Source organism: Macrotis lagotis, chromosome 2 (genome assembly GCF_037893015.1).
Source record: "Macrotis lagotis isolate mMagLag1 chromosome 2, bilby.v1.9.chrom.fasta, whole genome shotgun sequence".
In the NCBI taxonomy this organism is placed as follows: domain Eukaryota; kingdom Metazoa; phylum Chordata; class Mammalia; order Peramelemorphia; family Peramelidae; genus Macrotis; species Macrotis lagotis.
Genome location: NC_133659.1, coordinates 223,515,079 through 223,535,943, shown reverse-complemented (window position 1 = coordinate 223,535,943; position 20,865 = coordinate 223,515,079). Strand labels below are relative to the sequence as shown.

General features: G+C 35.4%; 1 protein-coding gene and 1 pseudogene across 8 annotated transcripts in view; one reads left to right on the top strand and one right to left on the bottom strand.

The window, feature by feature from the left end:
* Positions 1-20,865, top strand: part of RPTOR (regulatory associated protein of MTOR complex 1) — a 552,432-nt gene that overhangs the window by 94,374 nt on the left and 437,193 nt on the right. For all 8 annotated transcript variants that reach the window (XM_074224960.1, XM_074224956.1, XM_074224957.1 and 5 more), the window contains exon 2: positions 2,304-2,406. In XM_074224960.1, the coding sequence (XP_074081061.1) occupies positions 2,304-2,406 (103 nt within the window). The remainder of the gene's footprint in view (positions 1-2,303; positions 2,407-20,865) is intronic.
* On the bottom strand, positions 17,270-17,722 carry LOC141510869 (large ribosomal subunit protein uL24 pseudogene; annotated as a pseudogene).

Genomic DNA, 20,865 nt, shown 5'->3' with positions numbered 1-20,865 from the left:
GTCTAGAAATTTTTATCTAAAGAACAAAATAAATATTAAGTGAATTGAATTTTAGAAGTTAGAGTTACTAGATTAATGACCATTACTGAATAAGAATAGAAAGTAATATAGATATTTCTCAATTCTCAATGGCACCTTTATGAATATTAACCTTGTGCCCAGGTATAAAAATAAATAAATGCAAAAAAATAGAAGAATCAAGCATATCCTTTACAGACCTCAATACAATAAAATTACCATTCATAAATAGCAACTGAAGAAAAGATTCAAACTTTTAAGCTGTTTTTTTTAGAATTTTTTTTCTCTTTCTCTCACCATTCCTGTTGAAGGAAAAAAAGAAGAAAAACAAAACTCTTAAATAATGTCCACAGGGGTGGGGGGCATCTAGGTGGTGCAGTGAATAGAGCACCAACCTAGTAGTCAGAAGGACCTGAGTTCAAATTCAGCCTCAGACTTTTAATAATGGCCTTATCTGTGTGACCTTAGGCAAGTCCATTAACCCTATTGCCTTAAATAATTTTTTTTTTAAAAAGAAATATCCATAGAAAAACAAAACAAATTTCCCACTTTGGTCATGAACAAAAGTAGAAGTCTCCTTCATTAATCTTCATTAGTCTCATTAATCTCATTAGTCTTCTCCCTTATCAGAAGGTGGACAATACATTTCATCATTAATCCTTTGAAGTCATTTTGTTGATGGAGTTCTTAAGTCTTTCAATATTGCTTACATTTAAAATGTATTTTATATATATATATATATATATATATATATATATATATATATAGTTCTCTTGGTTCTGATCATTTCACTTTGCATCAATTTGTATGTAAACTTCCTCAGGTTTCTCTTAAGTAACTGGATAGTTATTTGGTGCTTTTGTAGATCATGCCAATTTAATAAAAACAACACTTTTCACCCCACTGAACCCCTTCTCTTCTAACTGCTCTTCCACCTCTGCCTCAACATCCCATCCACATTAGCTCTGCTCCTTTACTCCTTTGACCTCCTATTCCAAAAAGTGAGATTTTCTCTGGAACCTCAGTATGAAGGAATTGTTATGCCCAACTTACTGACCTTTAATCTAGTTGCTCCCCTAATTCTCATTCTTAAATCTGTGAGGTTGTTTATTGAGCTTCAGAAGATCATTTAAATGGTACCTAGTTTAGTCTTAGGAAGCCTACAAAGAATTGAAGGTAGGCAAGCTATTTGCTAATGACCACACTTTAGGGAAATGGAAATTTAACTCTGATATCCTCTTTTGAGACCTCCTTTTCTTGTTGTTTTTCTGTTTCTTGCCTCTGGACAGTTGGTGTAGGGTTATTGAATGTACTCATACTACTTATCTTCAGTCTGGTGAGGTAAGAGCATTAAATTAGTATTTCTCTTGACATCAAAATTATTTAATCTAGATCCAAAACTTAAAGGAAAATATGCAAATAATATCTTTAAATTTCTAGGGGATAATTAGCTTCTTTAGAAGTTGCTCACCTGCAGGGCCCCAGGACCTCAAAGTGTACCTCCTTTGTTAAAAGAAATAAAGAAAAGCTGAAATCTCTTTCTTCTCAGCATAACCCTTACCACACCCACTTGGATAGTGCCCTTTCCATTCAGAAGGTATAGTACTCTGATAGGTTACAAAATTCCTGAATTATTTTAGCATTGGATCACAAAACACCAGAATAGTAGAATGATTTAAGACATCAAGATATAATGCTGGAGCTGTTGTCAGGAAGATCAGAGTTCAGATCTGTCTCAGAGATTTTTAATTGTATGACCTGGGCAAGTATTTTAGAGTGTACATTTATATAGCATTTTTATGTTATGATTTAATAAGTTGCTTTGTACTAACCCGGGATATAATTATCGTCTCAAGAAAAAAATAATCTTACAACTGACATTTTTGGAACAAAATTGGTTTATATTTTATATATTTAAGAAACCTCTGGTACTTCCTCATGGAATTACTTTAATTTACAACAACAACATTAACAACGTCCTTTGTTGTTAAAAATATTTCATTTCAGGTCTTTGCCTCTATCATGCTCCATTTTGATTTGTACTTATCTGAGTGCAAGTTGTATTCCATGTAGTTGATTTTAAGCTTTTTAATGCAGACAGTGTCATGTATCCCCTTTATAGCCCCAATACCTGGCATGTACATGTGGTAGGTGTATAAAAAGATTTTTGAGATGAATAGAAGTTATTAAAATGTGAAGGTAAAACAGTGTCCTTTGATAATGGAAAACATAATTTGTGATCACATGAAAATATTTTCTTTTTGGTTTCTCTGTTGTGTTCCCAGATGAAGACGGTTAGCGTTGCCTTAGTTTTGTGCCTAAATGTAGGTGTGGATCCTCCAGATGTGGTGAAGACAACTCCCTGTGCCCGTTTAGAGTGCTGGATTGGTAAGTGTGAATTTTCTTATGATCTGTCATGGAGAGGCCATCTGAAGGATGAACACACCTTGATTGTAAGTTCCTTGGCCCTTACTTTTATGAACAACATGAGATTATCCTGTTTATGTTTTCTACAAGTCTTAAAAAATTATTTCACTTTCGTAAGATATATCCATATATCTGTATAGATAGAAAGTTATTTTACCTTCTTTCAGCCATTTATAGAAAACAAAGACTTCTTTGGAAATGTTAATATATTTGGATGTGTATATACATATAGCTATATATTCACATAATACACATTTACCCATATTTGTTATACTAAATAATTGTTAATATCTAGTATATATTAATATATTGTTATGTTTTGATTACATATATGTATATGCAATCACATATGCATATATGAACAAACTTTTCAGGTTTTTTGTGCAATTTTCTCTCTACAGTGCTAGGCATGAGGGAAACAGACAAACATGTAGTAATCCTTTCATCTATATGCCTGTGTCTGTTTCTAGCATATAGAAACCAAAGTATTGCTACTAGCAAAAACTTCCCAGACCTAAGATTCCAAGACTAAATATCACCCTTTCAGTAATAAATGACAAATTTTACAAGTTGCCAGGAGGGAGAATTGATATGAAGGAAAGATAATTAAAAAAACCCTAGATTTATTCCTTATTTGCAAGAAATCAGGAAACAGAAATGCATACCACCTAAAACAAAACAGCTAGAAGTTCTCCAGCTTCCTCCAAAAATAATAGATCCTGATTAATCACCAGTGAAAATAAAAGGCCTCATTCAAAAGAGACATTTGAAACATTCTTGACCATTAAAAGTCCTTTATCTGCAGGGATTATTTCATTTTTTGTCTTTGTATCCTCACATAGCTTGAAACACTACACATAGTTGACCCAACTCAATAAATATATTTTGGTTGCTTAATCAATTATCAGTTTGAGTACTAGCACCTGCCAAGAGATGAAATTGATAGTTTATTTTCCTTATGGTCAATATAAACTTTGTTAAAATTAATAGAATAAGGGCTGAACTGGAACAATAATCTGTCCTTCCAATTTGCATTTTTGCCATACACAGTAGGGAAGATGTTATTGCTATTTCATGTTTCTTAGAATCCTATTATAGATATAGATATCCATTTAAGTTTATTGATTTGGTTTTATTATACCATTTCCTAGTGTATTTCCTATCCTTGTTCCCCCAAAGCTTCATCACATTCACCAAAGAAGACAAAAATGAAAAAAAGTTCACTCAAGTAAAGCAGTATATCAGTTAAGCATGACAGCATCCATACTTATAGTTGGTCCCTATCTCTGCAGAGATGGATGAGAGGTGCATCTTCATACTTCTTCTTTGTATCCAAGCTTATCGCAATTTTACAACTTTCAATTTCATTTGCTTTTGTTTTTGTTGTTGTTCTTTTCATTTTCATTGTTATGTATATTTTCCTAGTTTTACTTAACTTCATCTTTCATGGACTATTAGTTTTTCTCATGCCTCTTTGTATTCATTATATTTGTTTTTTTCTTTTTCTTCTTGATATTTGTATCAAATATCAATACTTAACATAGTGGCTGATACATAATAGATACTTAATAAATGCCTATTAACTTAATGACTGATAAACTGAACTTGACAAACACTAACAAACACAAGAATTTCCACATACAAAGAATAAAAAGAGGATTGCATATGATATGTTAGCTCATATGGTAGTTTTTCACACCACCCTTGCCCACCCTGACTTTTTTCCAATAAAGTATAAAATAAATTCCTTTAAAGTATAGAATATTGGTTCCAAATATATTCTACTTGTTGTTGAACCTCTTTTCTCTCTTGTGCTTTTTTTTATTGTTTCTTTTATCCTTTTCTTTTTTCTTTTCATCATTACCATCACATTACCTCTCCCCTTCTATTTCCTCTTCTTCCCCTTCAAAATTAAACCCCCCCACACACACACACACAGACACATGTGCAAAATAAGCCTTCCTTATAATCATTATGTATAGTCAAGCAAAACAAATCCTTACATTGCCCATGCAAGATGATTTCTCATTTTGTATTTCTAGTATATCATGTTGGAAGCATATTTTGTCATGAATGTAGTCATTGTTTCTTTTTATAAAAGAATAGTATTAAATCATAATATACCATTATTTGTTCAGACATTCCATTGTTGTTGGGCACCTGTTAGTCCTTTACTGTTATTTAAAGTACTGTAAAAATATTTTAGTATATATGGAGACTTTCTTTTTATTAATGACCATCTTAATATTTGAATCTTCAAAGACTTTGAAAGGCATAGTTTCAGAAAAACCTGGGAAAATTTTGTCATGACTAATCCATATCAGAGTGATCACATCCTGGAGAAAAAATTATGCAACAATATTATAAAAATGGATAACTCTGAAAGACTTAAAAACTTTGATCAATGTGGAGACCAATCTCAGTTCTCAGGAATTGTTGATGAAGAATGCTTTCCCCCTCCTGAGAAAACAATGGTGAAATCAAGAGACAAATTGGTGATGGCCAGTTTGTTTTGCTTGACTATGTAAATCATTACAAAGGTAACTTCTATTCCTTGTTTTAAGAATTTCCCCTTTGCCATGCTGTGAAAAGTAATTCTGATTTTTATTGTTCTATTTCTTTTCTGATTTTTTAAAAGTAACATGAGCATTAGCATTCATTATTCTCTATATTTTTTACCAGAAATCAAAATTTCTTGGGCTCATCAACAAATTTTACTTTATGGAAAGCATATAGATAAGATTCCAAGTTGATTCTGAAGTTGCTTTACTTCAACAGTTTGTTATTCTATTAAATAAGTTAGATATTCTGCTGTATTTTCTATTTATGTGTATGTTTCATATCTATTGACCTGCTAGCAGTAAGGGGTAAAATAAATATGCTTTTTAACACCGAAGTTATTATGTATGTCATGGGCAGTTGTTAAGCGTTGGATAACTACAACAATTGACTGACCCTTTGAATAAAATTTACCAGTGAAATATTTTCTACTAGTTAGCAATCTAAGAGATTCACTTATTGGAAATAATTAACTAAGATGGAACTAGATTTAAGAGGGATTGGGAAAAGCTTCTTGCAAATGGCGAAATTTTAATTGGAAATTGAAGGAAATAGGCAGAAATGGCATGGGAAGTTATTTGAGGGTTGTGTACAGCCAGAGAAAATGACCAGAGCATAGAGATAGAGTGTTTTCTTTGAGGAGCAGTAAAGAGGCAACACTCCTAAGGAAAAGAAGAGCAAGAAACTGTCTGGGTGAAAGAAGAGAAGGGAAAGGAGGAGAAAGACAAAACCAATGAATTCCAAAGAATAGCAAGGAGAGAAATAGAAGAAGACAATAGAATGGGAAAGATGAGATTTCTTCAAAGAAAATTAGAAATATAAAAGATAGACATGTTAAAAGAAAAAAATGATAGTGGCTTAACATAAGCAGAAGAGATTAAAAAAGAGATGGAAAGAATACACAAAAGTATTATACATGAAAGTTCTTAACATCTGATAACCACTATGGTGATATAGAGAACTAGATATCCTGGAGAGAGGATTTTAGGAAGCATTGCTAACAAGAAAGTTGATGGAATTCCTCCTGAGCTATTAAAAATCCTAAAAAATGATACTGTTGTATTCAGTTATGTCAGCAAACGTGAAAAATTCAACATGATCACTGATTGGAATAAATCTTTTTATGTTCCAGTCCTAAAGAAGAGCAATGGCAAGAATGGCAAGTTCAAATTATTGAACCCTTACTCTAATTTTTTATGTGCCAACAAGATAATGCATAAAATTCTACAAGCTAGGTTTTAGCTTGTAGAATTACAAAAAGAGCAAGCTGGTTTTCAAAGCAGCACAGGAACTAGAGACTATATTGCCAACTTAGACTGGGTTATATAGAAAACAAGAGAGTTCCAGAAAAAACATCTGCTTATTGAGGGACAGAGCCAAGATGTCAGAGTAAAGGCAGGTACTTGCACAGAGCTCCTCCCAAACCAGATAAAATACCTTGATACTCTTTTTCAAAAAAATTTTTATTAAAGATATTATTTGAGTTTTACAATTTTCCCCCCAATCTTACTTCCCTCCCCCCCACCCCCCCCCCCCCACGGAAAGCAATCTATCAGTCTTAACTTTGTTTCCATGTTGTACCTTGATCCAAATTGGGGTGTCATGAGAGAGAAATCATATCCTTAGAGAAGAGACAAGAATTCTAAGAGGTAACAAGATCAGACAATAAGATATCTGTTTTTTTTTCTAAATTAAAGGGAATAGTCCCTGAACTTTGTTCAAACTCCACAGCTCCTTAACTGGATACAGATTGCACTCTCCTTTGCAGACAGCCCAAAATTGCTCCTGATTCTTGCACTGATGGAATGAGCAAGTCCTTCAAGGTTGATCATCACTCCCATGTTGCTGTTAGGGTGTACAGTGTTTTTCTGGTTCTGTTCATCTCACTCAGCATCAGTTCATGCAAATCCCTCCAGGCTTCCCTGAAATCCCATCCCTCCTGGTTCTAAATAGAACAATAGTATTGCATGAAATACTTATACCACAGTTTGCTAAGCCATTCCCCAATTTAAAGACATTTATTTGATTTCCAGTTCTTTGCCACCACAAACAGGGCTGCTATAAATATTTTTGTACAAGTAATATTTCCACCCCTTTTCTTCATCTCTTCAGGATATAGACCCAGCAGTGGTACTGCTGGGTCAAAGGGTATGCACATTTTTGTTGCCCTTTGGGCATAGTTTCAGATAGCTCTCCAGAAAGATTGGATGAGTTCACAGCTCCACCAATAGTGTAATAGTGTCCCAGATTTCCCACATCCCTTCCAACAATGATCATTATCCTTTCTGGTCATATTGGCCAATCTGAGAGGTGTGAGGTGGTACCTCAGAGAAGCTTTAATTTGCATTTCTCTAATAATTAATGATTTAGAGCATTTTTTCATATGGCTATGAATTGCTTTGATCTCCTCATCTGTAAATTGCCTTTGCATATCCTTTGACCATTTGTCAATTGGGGAATGGCTTTTTGTTTTAAAAATATGACTCAGTTCTCTGTATATTTTAGAAATGAGTCCTTTGTCAGAATCATTAGTTGTAAAGATTGTTTCCCAATTTACTACTTTTCTTTTGATCTTGGTTACAGTGGTTTTATCTGTGCAAAAGCTTTTTAATTTAATGTAATCTAAAACATCTAATTAGTTTTTGGTGATGTTCTCCAACTCTTAGTCATAAACTGCTCCCCTTTCCATAGATCTGACAGGTAAACTAGTCCTTGATCTTCTAATTTGCTTATAGTATTGTTTTTTATGTCTCAATCCTGTATTCATTTGGATCTCATCTTAGAATAGGATGTGAAGTGTTGGTCTAATCTAAGTTTCTTCCATACTAAATTCCAATTATCCCAGCAGTTTTTATCAAAGAGGGAGTTTTTATCCCAATGGCTGGACTCTTTTGGGCTTATCGAGCAGCAAATTACTATAATCATTTGCTGCTTTTACACCTAGTCTATTCCACTGGTCCACCACTCTATTTCTTAGCCAATACCAAACAGTTTTGATGACTGATGCTTTATAATATAATTTTAGACCAGGTAGGGCTAAACCACCTTCTTTTGCACTTTTTTTTCATTAAGCTCCTGGAAATTCTTGACTTTTTATTTCTTTATATGAATTTACTTACAATTTTTTCTAACTCATTAAAGTAATTTTTTGGAATTTTGATTGGTAGGGCACTAAACAGATAGTTTTGGTAGAATTGTCATTTTTATTATATTAGCTCCACGAGCAGTGATATTTGCCCAGTTATTTAAATCTGATTTAATTTGTGTGAGAAGTGTTTTATAATTGTTTTCAAAAAGATTCTGAATCTATCTGGGCAAATAGACTCCCAAGTATTTTATATTGTCTGAGGTTACTTTGAATGGGATTTCTTTTCTTCTCTAATTGCTGATGCTAACATTTCTAATACAATATTGAATAGTAGTGGTGATAATGGGCACCCTTGTTTCATCCCTGATCTTATTGGGAATGCCTCTAGCTTCTCCCCATTGAGTATAATGCTTGTTCATGGTTTCAGATAGATACTGCTAATTATTTTAAGGAACAGTCCATTTATTCCTACACTCTCTAGTGTTTTTTTTATTTATTTTTTTTATTCTCATTTTGTACAAATGTTTTTTTTACATTAATAAAATATACTTGTTTACAAGTAAACAAAATACCCCTTCCCCCATGAATATAGATAGACTTGCTTTGGCGAAAAAGTAAAGGGGAGAGAAAAAAATTAAAATTAAAAAAATAATAGTAATAATTGTAGGTATGGCCAGGTGGCGCAATGGACGAAGCACCAGCCCTGGAGCCACGAGCACCCGAGTCCACATCCAGCCTCGTAAACCCAATAATCACCCAGCCATGTGACATGCAAGCCACCCGATCCCCACTGCCCTGCAAAAACCAAAAAGAAGGGGGAAAAAAGACCCAAAATAAAATAAAATAGTAATAATAGTAGGGGTGGCTCGGTGGCAGACAGAGCATTGGCCCTTGAGCCAGGAGCACCTGGGTCCGAATCTGGCCCCAGACACCCAGATATCACCCTGCTATGTGGCCCCAGGCAGGCCACCCAGCTCCACTTGCCCTGCACCCTCCCCCAAATAATAATAACAAAAAATGTGCTTCAGTCATTGTTCCAACACCATCAACTCTGCGGTGGGTGGATCACATTCTTTATAAGTCCATCACAAAAGTTACTTCCATATTTTTCCACCACTGTCATTGCTGATCGCAACTCCCTCATTTCTTATTTCTCCACTACCATGTACTCTATTTTCTCTCTCCTCCTTTCACTCTGACTCTGCTGTAGGGTCACTGAGTGGCGCAGCAGACAGATCCCTGGTCGTGCGGCCAAGAAGCCCTGAGCCCCCATACCACCCCTTAGGCCCAGAGTCCACCTGGCCCTATGGTCCTGTGCAGGCCATCCAATCCCAGCCCCTTCCGAGAAGTAAAAAAAGAAAATGTGTTATATCTGACCACTGTCCCCCCATGGTCCATCCTCTCCTCCTTTATTCACATCCCCACCCCTTCCCCCTGCTCCCCCCTCCTTCTTACTCCAGTTGTCTATACCCCATTGAGTATATTTGCTGTTTCCTCTCCTAGCCATCTCTGATGAGAGCAAAGGTCCCCTCATTCCCCCTTGCCTCCCCCTTTCCATATCATTGCAATAGGTCATTGTAATAAAAAAACTTATTATGTGAAATATTTTGGACTATTCCCCCTCTCCTTTTTCTTTCTCTCATTCCATTTCCCTTTTTTTCCTATTGACTCCATTTTTACACCATATTTTATCTTCGAATTCAGCTTTCTCCTGTGCTTCAACTATAAAAGCTCCCTCTACCTACTCTACTAACTGAGATGGTTCATATGAATATTATCAGTATCATTTTTCTATACATGCAGTTCATCCTCATTAAGTCCCTCATATTTCCCCCCTCTCTTCCAATCTCCATGCTTCACCTGAGTCCTGTATCTGAAGATCAAACCTTCTGTTCAGCTCTGGCCATTCCAAAAGGAACTTTTGAAATTCACCTGGTTCATTGAAAGTCCTTCTTTTTCCCTGCAAAAGGACATTCAGCCTTGTTGGGTAGGTCATTCTTGGCTGCATTCTAAGGTCTTTTGCCTTCCGGTATATTGTATTCCAAGCCCTGCAAGCTTCTGGCTGCTTGTAATATTTTCTCTTTGACTTGGGAGTTCTGGTACTTGGCTATAATATTCCTGGGGGTTGGTTTTTTGGGATCTCTTTCTCAGGGGGATCGGTGGATTTTCTCCATTTCTATTTTGCCCTCTGCTTCTAGAATATCAGGGCAATTTTCCTGTAGTAATTCTTTGAAAATGATGTCAAGGCTCTTTTCCTGATCATAACTTTCAGGTATTCCAATAATTTTCAAATTACCTTTCCTAAGTCTGTTTTCCATATCAGTTGGTTTTTCAATGAGATATTTCACATTTTCTTCTAATTTTTCATTTTTTTGGTTTTGAAGTATTGATTCCTGATTTCTGGTAAATTCATCAATCTCCCTGAATTCTATTCTTTGTCTGAAGGATTTGTTCTCCTCAGAGAGTTTTCTTATCTCTTTTTCCATGTGGCCAATTTTGCCTTTTAAAGCATTCTTCTCCTCAATAACTTTTTGAACTGTTGTATCAATTTGACCTAAGCTGTTTTGTAGCATGCTATTTTCTTCAGCATTTTTTTGGATTTCCTTGACTAAGCTGCTGACTTCATTTTCATGTTTTTCCTGCATCTCTCTCCTTTCTTTTCCCAGTTTTTCTTCCAACTCCCTCATTTGATTTTCAAAGTCTTTTTTGAGCTCTATCATAGCCTGAGCCCAATTTCTGTTTTTCTTGGAGTCTTTAGATGCAGGAGCTTGTGCTTCCTCATCTTCAGACTGAGTTTTTTGATCCTTCTTGGGCTCATTTGCAAAATATTTCTCAGTGGTCTTCCTCTTGTTTCTTTGCTTGTTCATTTTCCCAGCCTAAGTCTGTTTTTTGGAGTGCTTCCTGAGCTTTTGGGACACTCCCACAAGGGTCTCAGTGTGTGAGGTTCTGTCCTCCCTCCTGGTCTGTGAATGACCATAAGAGCCCCCTCTGCCACGGGGCCGAGGTGGGGGGGCCCTGTTGTTCTATGAGGGGGCCTAGACTGGGATCAGGATCTGAATGTGGTCAGATCCTCAGAGTCCTGTTCCAGGGGCAGAGGACAGAGCTTGGCAGTCTCTCTCTCTCTTCACTCCCCTCCCTCGGCTCAATGGGCTCATGCCCTGGGGGCTCCTGCTTACCAGCTGTGCCTGCTTCTGTTTCCAGGTCTAGGCTGCTGAAAGACTAAGCTGCTTGCTGTGTGCCCTGGGGGCTGGGCTCCACGTGCTCGCTCTGGCAGAGGTCCCCTGCTGTTCCCCCACTTTGTGCCCAGTGGTCCCCGGGGTGCAGCTCAGGAGACTTCCCCTGCGGCTCCCAGCGCCCTGGGGCTGCCTCCGCGAGGCTGAAGTTCTTTGGCTCTGGTGGGCCGCCCCTCCGACCCCGGGGAGCAGAGCCTTTCTGATCTTTTCCAGGTTACCTTGAGTAGGAGAACTGCCTCACTGGGTCCCTTTGTGGGTTCTGTCTCTCGTAAGTTTAGTTAGTCCTTAGTTTATAAGTTTTTATCAGAGAGCTCCTAAGACTAGATCCCTTCATGTTGCCATCTTGGCTCTGCCCCCCCTAGTGTTTTTAATAGGAATGGATGCTGTATTTTGTTAAAAGCTTTTTCAGCATCTATTGATATGATCATATGATTTCTGATGGGTTTGTTGTTGATATAATTGAGTATACTAACTTTTTTTGTAATATTGAACCAACCCTGCATTCCTGGAATAAATCCTACTTGATCACAATGTATTATATTCTAGTGATTACTTGTTGTAATTGTTTTGCTAAAATTTTATTTAAGATTTTTGCATCTATATTCACCAGGGAAATAGGTCTGTAATTTTCTTTCTCTGTTTTAATTCTTCCTGGTTTTGGTAACAGCACCATTTTGGTTTCATAGAAAGAGTTAGGCAGAGTTCCATCTTTCCCTGTTTTTCCAAAGAGTTTATATAGGATTGGAACCAATTGTTCCTTAAATGTTTGGTAGAATTCACTTGTGAATCCATTAGGCCCTGAAGATTTTTTTTTTAGGGAGTTCAATGATGTCTTGTTGAATTTCTTTTTCTGAGATAGGGTTGTTTAGGTATTTAATCTCTTCTTCATTTAACCTGGGCAACTTATAATTTTGTAAATATTCATCTACTTCACTTAGATTATCAAATTTTCTGGCATAGAGTTCAGCAAAATAATTTCAAATTATTACTTTAATTTCCTCCTCATTGGTGGTGAGTTCAATACCTTAATACTATTAAACAAATTCTAGAAAGACAGGACTCACAAAATAATGGAGTAAACATTTTTTAGTCCAAGACAACTTGGAAGGTCAGTGGAAAGGGTTTGTTGCAACAGGGTGAGACAGGAGCACACACCATACCAGTACAGACTGACTCCATTAATCCCAGAGGAAGTGGGACAACTGGGTTAGTGCCAGTGAAGGCAATTTCCAGACCTCTCAGCCCAGAAATTGCCAAGGATAACTTTGAAAGGTCAATAGCAAAAGCCTGTGAGTAGATCACAGTCTAGTATTGGCCTCAACAACACAGTTGACCTGAGCAGTCCTTGGAAGTCACTGAATTAGCAGCAGTGACAGATGCTTCCACAACTCTTGTAGCCCACAGATCATAAGATTCAGAAAGAGATTACAGGTGTCTCTTTGCTGTTACTGAGGCAGGGCTCTCTTACTCAGATCTGGATCACAGCCCTGAGTCACAGTCCTAAGAAGATGAGGAGCAGAAGCACAGCATTTCTTCTAGGCCAGGGGAATAAGGACCCTTCTCTCAATTCCAGGGCAGAAAGCAATGCTTGTGGTTACCCACAATTCAGAGCATGACCAAGAGAGAAGTAAAAACCTTTCCTTAGATCAGGGCTGTTCAAAACGCAACCTGCATTGCGATTTTATCTGACACCCTGTGAGTTTACTAAATGCTTTAGTAAATGAAGCTGAGCTACCACAGAGCTCTCAATGAAATGGCAAATCAAATTATATTGTCTATTGTTTCAATAAAAACTTTTAAAAGTAAGATTGGACAGACCTGCCTTAGATCATATCACATTGAAAGATCTGATATTTGCCGCTCCCTAAAAGTATGTCTAAAAACAGCTGTTCAAAACCCCAGAAGCTTGGTACAGTATGTCCTCTACCCTGGAAGTAGAGCCCTTCCTTAACAAAGAGTTAAAATCAAGTCAAAAGCTGTAGAAATGACTTAACAGCAGAAGAAAAAAAATTTGACCATAGAAAGTTACTATGGTGATATGGAAGATCAAAGCACATACTCAGAAGATAATAAAGTCAAAGCTCCTACATCCAAAGCCTCCAAGAAAAATATGAATTGGTCTCATTCCTTGGAAGAGCTCAAAAAGGCTTTTGAAATCAAGTAAGGGGGGTGGCTAGGTGGTGTAGTGGATAAAGTACCGGCCTTGGAGTCAGGAGTACCTGGGTTAAAATCCGGTCTCAGACACTTAATAATTACCTAGCTGTGTGGCCTTGGGCAAGCCACTTAACCCCATTTACCTTGCAAAAACCTAAAAAAAAATCAAGTTAGGTTAGATAGAAGAAAAATTGAGAAGAGAAATGAGAGTGATATGGGGAAAACATGAAAACTGAGTCAGCAGCTTAGTGAAGGAGACACAAAAAAATATTGAAGAAAATAACATCTTAAAAACCAGATTAGAGGGGCGGCTAGGTGGCGTAGTGGATAAAGCACCGGCTCTGGAGTCAGGAGTACCTGGGTTCAGATCCGGTCTCAGACACTTAATAATTACCTAGCTGTGTGGCCTTGGGCAAGCCACTTAACCCTGTTTGCCTTACAAAAAAACCAAAAAAAAATAAAAATCAGATTAGGCCAAATGAAAAAAAGAGGTACAAAAAGGTAATGAGGATAAAAATGCCTTATAAAGCAGAATTGGCCAAATTGAAAATGAGCTACAAAAGGTCACTGAAAAAAATTAATTCCTTAAAATATAGAGTAAAAGGGAGCCAATGATGAGACATCAAGAAACAATAAAACAAAACCAAAAGAATGAAAAACTAGAAGCCATTATAAAATATATCTCATTGGAAAATCAACTAATCTGGAAAATAGATCCAAGAGAGATAATTTAAAAATTTTTGAACCTTTTGAGAGCTATGATCAAGAAGAAATGAAATAGTCTAGACATCATCTTTCAAGAAATTATCAAGAAAAATTGTCCTGATATTCAAGAAACGGAGTGCAAAATAGAAACGAAAGAATCTACTCATCCCAAAATGAAAATTACCAAGGATATTATAGTTAAATTTCAAAACTCCCAGGTCAAGAAGAAAATATTGGAAATAGAAAGAAACAACTCAAATATCAGGGACCCATAGTCATGATAACCCAAGATCAGACTTCTGGGATGGAGCCAAGGTGGCAATGTGAAACTAGCATGCTCCCAGAACTTTTCCTTACACAATGCTAAATGAAGCCTATACACTGACAGTAGAGCTATAGATCCCACCAAAAAAAGACAAGTTTGAAAAAAATTAGATATCGTGGAGGAGCTTTAGTGAAGGTCTGTCTTTTTTGGGGAAAAGAGGAGGTAAAGGTAGTGGGAGGCATATACCCACAGGGCATTCCATGTTTTGACAGGTTGCAACAACATAGGTCCCAGCGGCTATATAGCAGACCATTAGAAAGGGTTCCAAACTCAAAGTCCAAACCTTGGGAATATCGGAGCATAAGATAGGCCTGGGTTGGTAACAAAACAATGCATCGGCAGAACCTGGACATAAAGGAGGAAACAAACCTCTGCAAAGACAATGCCTGGGCTGTATAGGCAACATCTTGGCCAGTAATCAGACCCCAACCCTAGTATAAAAAGTATTGGTCTATCTTTATTCCCTCTACCCCAGGAGCAGAGCTCAAACAATTAAAATGAGCAAAAAAAACTAAAAGAACACTGACCATAGAAAGCTACTTTGCAGATAAAGATGATAACAATGCCATCTTAGAAGAAGAAAGTGATGAAAAATTACCTTCATGGTTAGTTTCAAAAGAGCTTATGAATTGGACTCAAATCCAGTAGCTCATAGAAAAACTTAAACAATAATTTTAAAAACCAAAGAGGAAACGAAGAAGAAAAATGGAAAAAATTAAATGAGAGTCATGCAGGAAAATTATGAAGAACTTACCAAATAAATCAATTCCTTTAAAATAAAAATAACCAACTGGAAAAGGAATTAACTCTTCAAATAAATAAAACCAAAATCAACTATCTGGAAAAGGAATTAACCTTATCTAAATCAAATTAACTGGAAAAGGAATACAATTCATCTAAAACTCAAATCAACCAACAGGAAAGGGAATACAACTCATCAAAAAATAAAATAACTAATTGGGAAAGGAAACATAAAAGCTAACTGAAGAAAATAAAACCCTAAAAATTAGAATTGGACAAATAGAAATCCATAAATCTATGAGACTACAAAATTCAAACAAAGTAAAAAGAAAAAATTGAAGAAAATATAAAATATCTTTTAGGAAAAACAAATGACCTGGAAAATAGATCCAGGAAAGATAATTTACCAAAAAGCTCAAATCAAAAAAATAACCTGGAAATTCTCTTTCAGGAATTTATCAGGGAAAACTGTCCAAATCTGCTAGATCAAGAAGACAAAGTAGCCACTGAAAGAATACAAAAAACTCCTTCAGAAAGAAAAACCAGGATAAAAACTCCAAGGACTCTCACAGCTAAATTTCAGAATTCTCAAATAATGGAGAAAATATTGTAAGCAGCAAAAAAGAAGCAATTTAAATACAAAGGAAACACTTACACAGGACTTATCAGCTTCAGAGAACTAGAGGACCTGGAATACCATATTTCAAAAGGCAAAGGACCTTGGATTGCAATCAAGAATTTAGTACCCTGCAAAATTCAGCATATTCTGTCGGGGGAAAGATGGATGTTCAATGAAATAGAGGACTTTTAAAATTTCTTGATAAAAAGACCAGAACTGAACAGAGAATTCAGTCTCTGACTCCAGATACTAAAAAGGATAAATAGAAAGGTGAAAAAAAGCAGCCCCCAAAAAATGTTAGTCAAAAACATTAAATTGCATGCAACTCTACAAGGGAAGATATTCTATTTGTTAACTCTTGAGAATTGTATTTCTCTTAGGATAATTAAAAGGTTGAATATAGTTGAAGAGATTGAATTTAGAGGATATGGGTATATTTGGTTCTTATCTTTCCATTATGACATAGTAAACATAGTAATGTTTGAGATAAATAGCCCAGGTAAAAAGCTGGTGTGTTTACTCTATCCTTATGTGTCTTCATATTTCTTTTGACTTTAGCACTTTCTCTGAGAGATACACACAGGGTAAAGGTAAAAGGCTGGAGCTCAATATAGTAAAAATAAATCAGGGTTGTGATCCTGATATGAGACAAAGCAAAAGTAAAAATAGACTTCATTAAAAGGCATTAGGAAGGAAGCTACATCTTAAAAGACACCATGGCAATGAAACTCTGAACATTATTAAACATGTATGCTTCTAGTGGTATAACATCCAGATACTTAGAGGAGAAGCTGAGGAAATTACAAGGAGACATAGTTAGCAGAACTTTAATAATGAGAAACCTCAACCTGCCTCTCTCAGAACTAGATAAATCTAACCTCAAAATAAACATGAAACTTAGATGTGATAAATCTTTGGATAATCTGATGGAAAAGAAAAAGAAAACCAAATTCCCAACATCAAAAATGAAAAGGGGAAACCAAGCACCAATGAGGAGGAAATTAAAGAGATAATTTGGGGGTATTTAGTCTAACTGTCTGCCAATTACTTTGATAACCTGAGTGAAATTATTGAATATTTATGAAAATGCAAACTGCCCAGATTAACAGAAGAGGAAATAAAATACTTAACTCCATTTCAGAAAAAAAATTGATGAAACCATCAGTAAACACCCTAAGGAAAAGTTTCCAGATCCAAATGGATTTACAAGTTAATTTTACCAAACATTTAAGGAACAATTAATTCCAATTCTACATAAACTATTTTAAAAAAATAGAGTTCTGCTCAATTTCCAATATAGTACTGATATTTAAACCAGGAAGAACCAAAACAGACAAAGAAAATTATAGACCAATCTCCCTACTGAACATTGTTGCAAAAATCTTTTTTTGTTGTTGTTGTTAGTCACAGTCATGTAACTTTTGCTTTATTTTTTCAATAGTTTCTTTCTTATATTTGCCCTTTTCCTTTCCTACTTGGTGATATTTGGCTTTTCATTCAAGAATCTTTTTTGTGATCTTGTCCAATTTTAGCCTTGTGATAATCACCTTGCTGGGATGAATACCCAAATGGACAGTCACACTATTAGCCTTCTCCTGCTTTACATGTTCATTGTACATCATATATTTCCTTCTTTAAATCTGAACTACCTTGCCAATTTGCTGTCCTTTGTAGTGTCCTCAAACGACCGGGACGCCATCATCTTTTTGAATGGGTATAGAGTGGATGATGTACTTCTGTCTCAGCTCCTTAGAAAGAGAAGACACAATTTTCCTTCATATGTGGAAAGGGGCATTGAAATGCCTCTTGTGATTTTTGCTTTGGTCACAGATCACAAAGAGATTGAACTTCATTTTGATCTCAGAGCCACCATGGAAGAGAAAAGACTGAGGATGATGTGAAAGTCTTAAATAAAATTTTACCAAAGAGATTAGAGAAAGTTATTACTAGGATAGTTCATTATGATCAGGTAGGATTTAAACCAGGTAAGCAGGGCTGGTTTAATATTAGGAAAGCACATAACATAATTGAACATGTCATTACCAAAACCAACAGAAATCATATGATTATCTCAATAGATACTGAAGAAAAAAAAAACCACTGACAAAATGTAACATATTCCTATTTAAAACTCCAGAGAGTATAGGAATAAATGAAGTTTTCCTTAAAATAGTAATCAGTCCTTTCTAAAACCATCAATAAATATATAATGGGGATAAACTAGGAACATTTTCAATACAATCAGGAGTGAAACAAGGATGTCCATTATCACCATTACAATTCAATATAGTATTAGAAATATTTACTTAACAATAAGAGAAGAAAAGAAATCGAAGGAATCACAATTGGCAATGAGGAAGCAAAACTTTCATTCTTTGTAGATGTTATGATGGTATACTTAGAGGACCTGAGAAAATCATTGAAAAACTTCTTGAAACAATTAACAAATTTATCAAAGTAGCAGGATATAAAATAAGCCCACATAAATCATCACCATTTCCATATATGAACAACAGAACCCAAGAACAAAAGATAGAAAGAGAAATTCCATTTAAAGTAACTTCAGACAACATTAAATATTTTGGAATCTGTCTCCCAAGACAAACACAGAAACTATGAATACAATTACAAAGCACTTTTCACACAAAGTCAGTTCTAAACAAGTGGAAAATTGTCAGTTGCTCTTGGTTAGGTCGAGCTAATAGAATAAAAATTTCAATTCTTCCCAAATCAAATTGATTATTCAGTGCCATGCCTATAACTATTTTATTGAGCTAGAAAAAAATAGTAACAGAATTCATCTGGAGCAGCAAAAGAACAATAATGTCATGGTAACTCATGAAAAATGTAAAGGACGGTAGCCTAACTCTACTAGATCTAAAACTATGCTATAAAGTGGCAGTTATCAAAACTACCTGGTAATTATTAAGAAATAGAATAATGAATCAGTGGATTAGAATAGGTTCAAAAGAAACAATAGTAAATGACTACAGTATTCTTTTGTTTAACACATATAAAGGCATTAGCTTCTGGGATAAATACTTATTATTTGAGTTGTAGGGAATTGTTGGGAAAACTGGAAAATAGGAAGGCAAAAACTAGGCATAGACTCACACCCTATACCAAAATAAGGTCAAAATGGCATTTTAGACATAAGGAATGATACCAGAGACCAATTAACAGATCAAGAAATAATCCATCTGTCAGATATATGGAAAGGAGAGAAATAGAATACATTATAAATTGCAAAATAAATGATTTGACTATATTAAATTAAAAAGGTTTTTCATTAATTAAACCATTGCCAAAATTAAAAGAAAGCAGGAAGCTAGGGAACAATTTTCTCAGCCTAAGGGGTTCTGATAAAGGTTTCATTACTAAAATATGTAGAGAATTGCATCAGATTTATAAGTTTATAAGTTATTCCCCATTTGATAAATAGTCAAAGGATATGAACTGACAGTTTTCAAATGAAAAAATTACAACTATGTATATTCATATGAAAAAATGCTCCAAATTATTACTGATTAGAGAAAAGCAAATTAAAACAAGTATGAGATTCCACCACAAATCACAAAGATATTGAACTTCATTTTGACAGATTGGCAAGATGACAAAAAAGGGAAAATGATCATTGTTGGAGAGGTTGTGGGAGGATTGTAACATTAAAGTATTGCTGGTCAAGTTGTGTACTGATCCAATGATTGCCTCTTTCATGTGAAGTATCTTACTTCATTCTATCTCCCCTTTTCCCTTTCCTCCCAGTACATTCCTCTCTTACCACTTAACTTCATCTTTTTAGTATAATATCTCTTCATATTCAATTCCTACCTGTGCCCTGTCTATATTTACTCCATCTAACTGGCTTAATAAATGAGAACATTCACATGAGTTTTTTTAATATCATTTTCACATAAGCAGTTCGACATCATTAAGTCCCTTATGATTTGGAGAGCAATATGGAAGGAACTATGCCCCAAGAGCAATAAAATTGATTATATCCTTTGATCCAGCTATACCAATACTAGGGCTATATCTAAGAAAACTCATAAAAAATGGGAAAAGTCCCACATGTTCCAAAATATTCACAGGAGCTAAGGCAATTGCAAAGAATTGGAAATTGAGGTGATGCCCTGGTTGGACTCTAGAGAAGCATGAAATGAGTTACAGAAACTCATGCTGAGGGGTCAGCTAAGCCCTGGACTCAGGAGGACCTGAGTTCAAATTTGGCCTCAGACATTTAATAATCACCTAGCTATGTGACCTTGGGTAAGTCGACCTCATTGCTTTAAATAAATTTTTTAAAAAAAGAAATTGATGCTGCGTGAAAGGAGCAAAGCCAAGAGAACACTACACACGTTAACAACAACATTGTGAATTGATCACAGTGGATGCAACTGATAAATGGAAGTCTTCTCAACTGTTTAGAGAGCTAGGACAACCCTCAAGAGACCTGCTGAGGACAATGCTATCCCATCCAGAGGAAGAAATCAAAACAAAACAAAAGGAAAACACCTCTTCAGAATCTGAATCAACATTACCTTCATTTTTAAAAAATTTTTCTTAATGTTTTTCTTTCCTATCTCATGATTTTTTCTTTTCCCTTAATCCTAATTCCTCATACAGAAAATGACTAATCTGTAAACATATTAAACATAAATGTGTATGTACAATATTCACCAAACTGTTTGTTGCTGAGAGGAGGGAAATGGAAGAAATAATGAATGTTGAAAAACTTTCAAAACATGTAATTGGGAAAATAAATTATCAATTAATAAAAAGGATAGCATAATATTTGGCAGTGTTTACATTAAGGGATCATAGGGCTTTCGGTATGATATTCTGGAAGGCAAAAGAGCTTGAACCATAACCAACAATCAACTGCCCAGCAAAAATGAGCATACTCTTTCAAGGGGAAAAGATGGACATTCAATAAAATAGGAGATTTTCCAATTTTCCTGATGAATGACCAGAGTAGAACAAAAAAATTGATTTT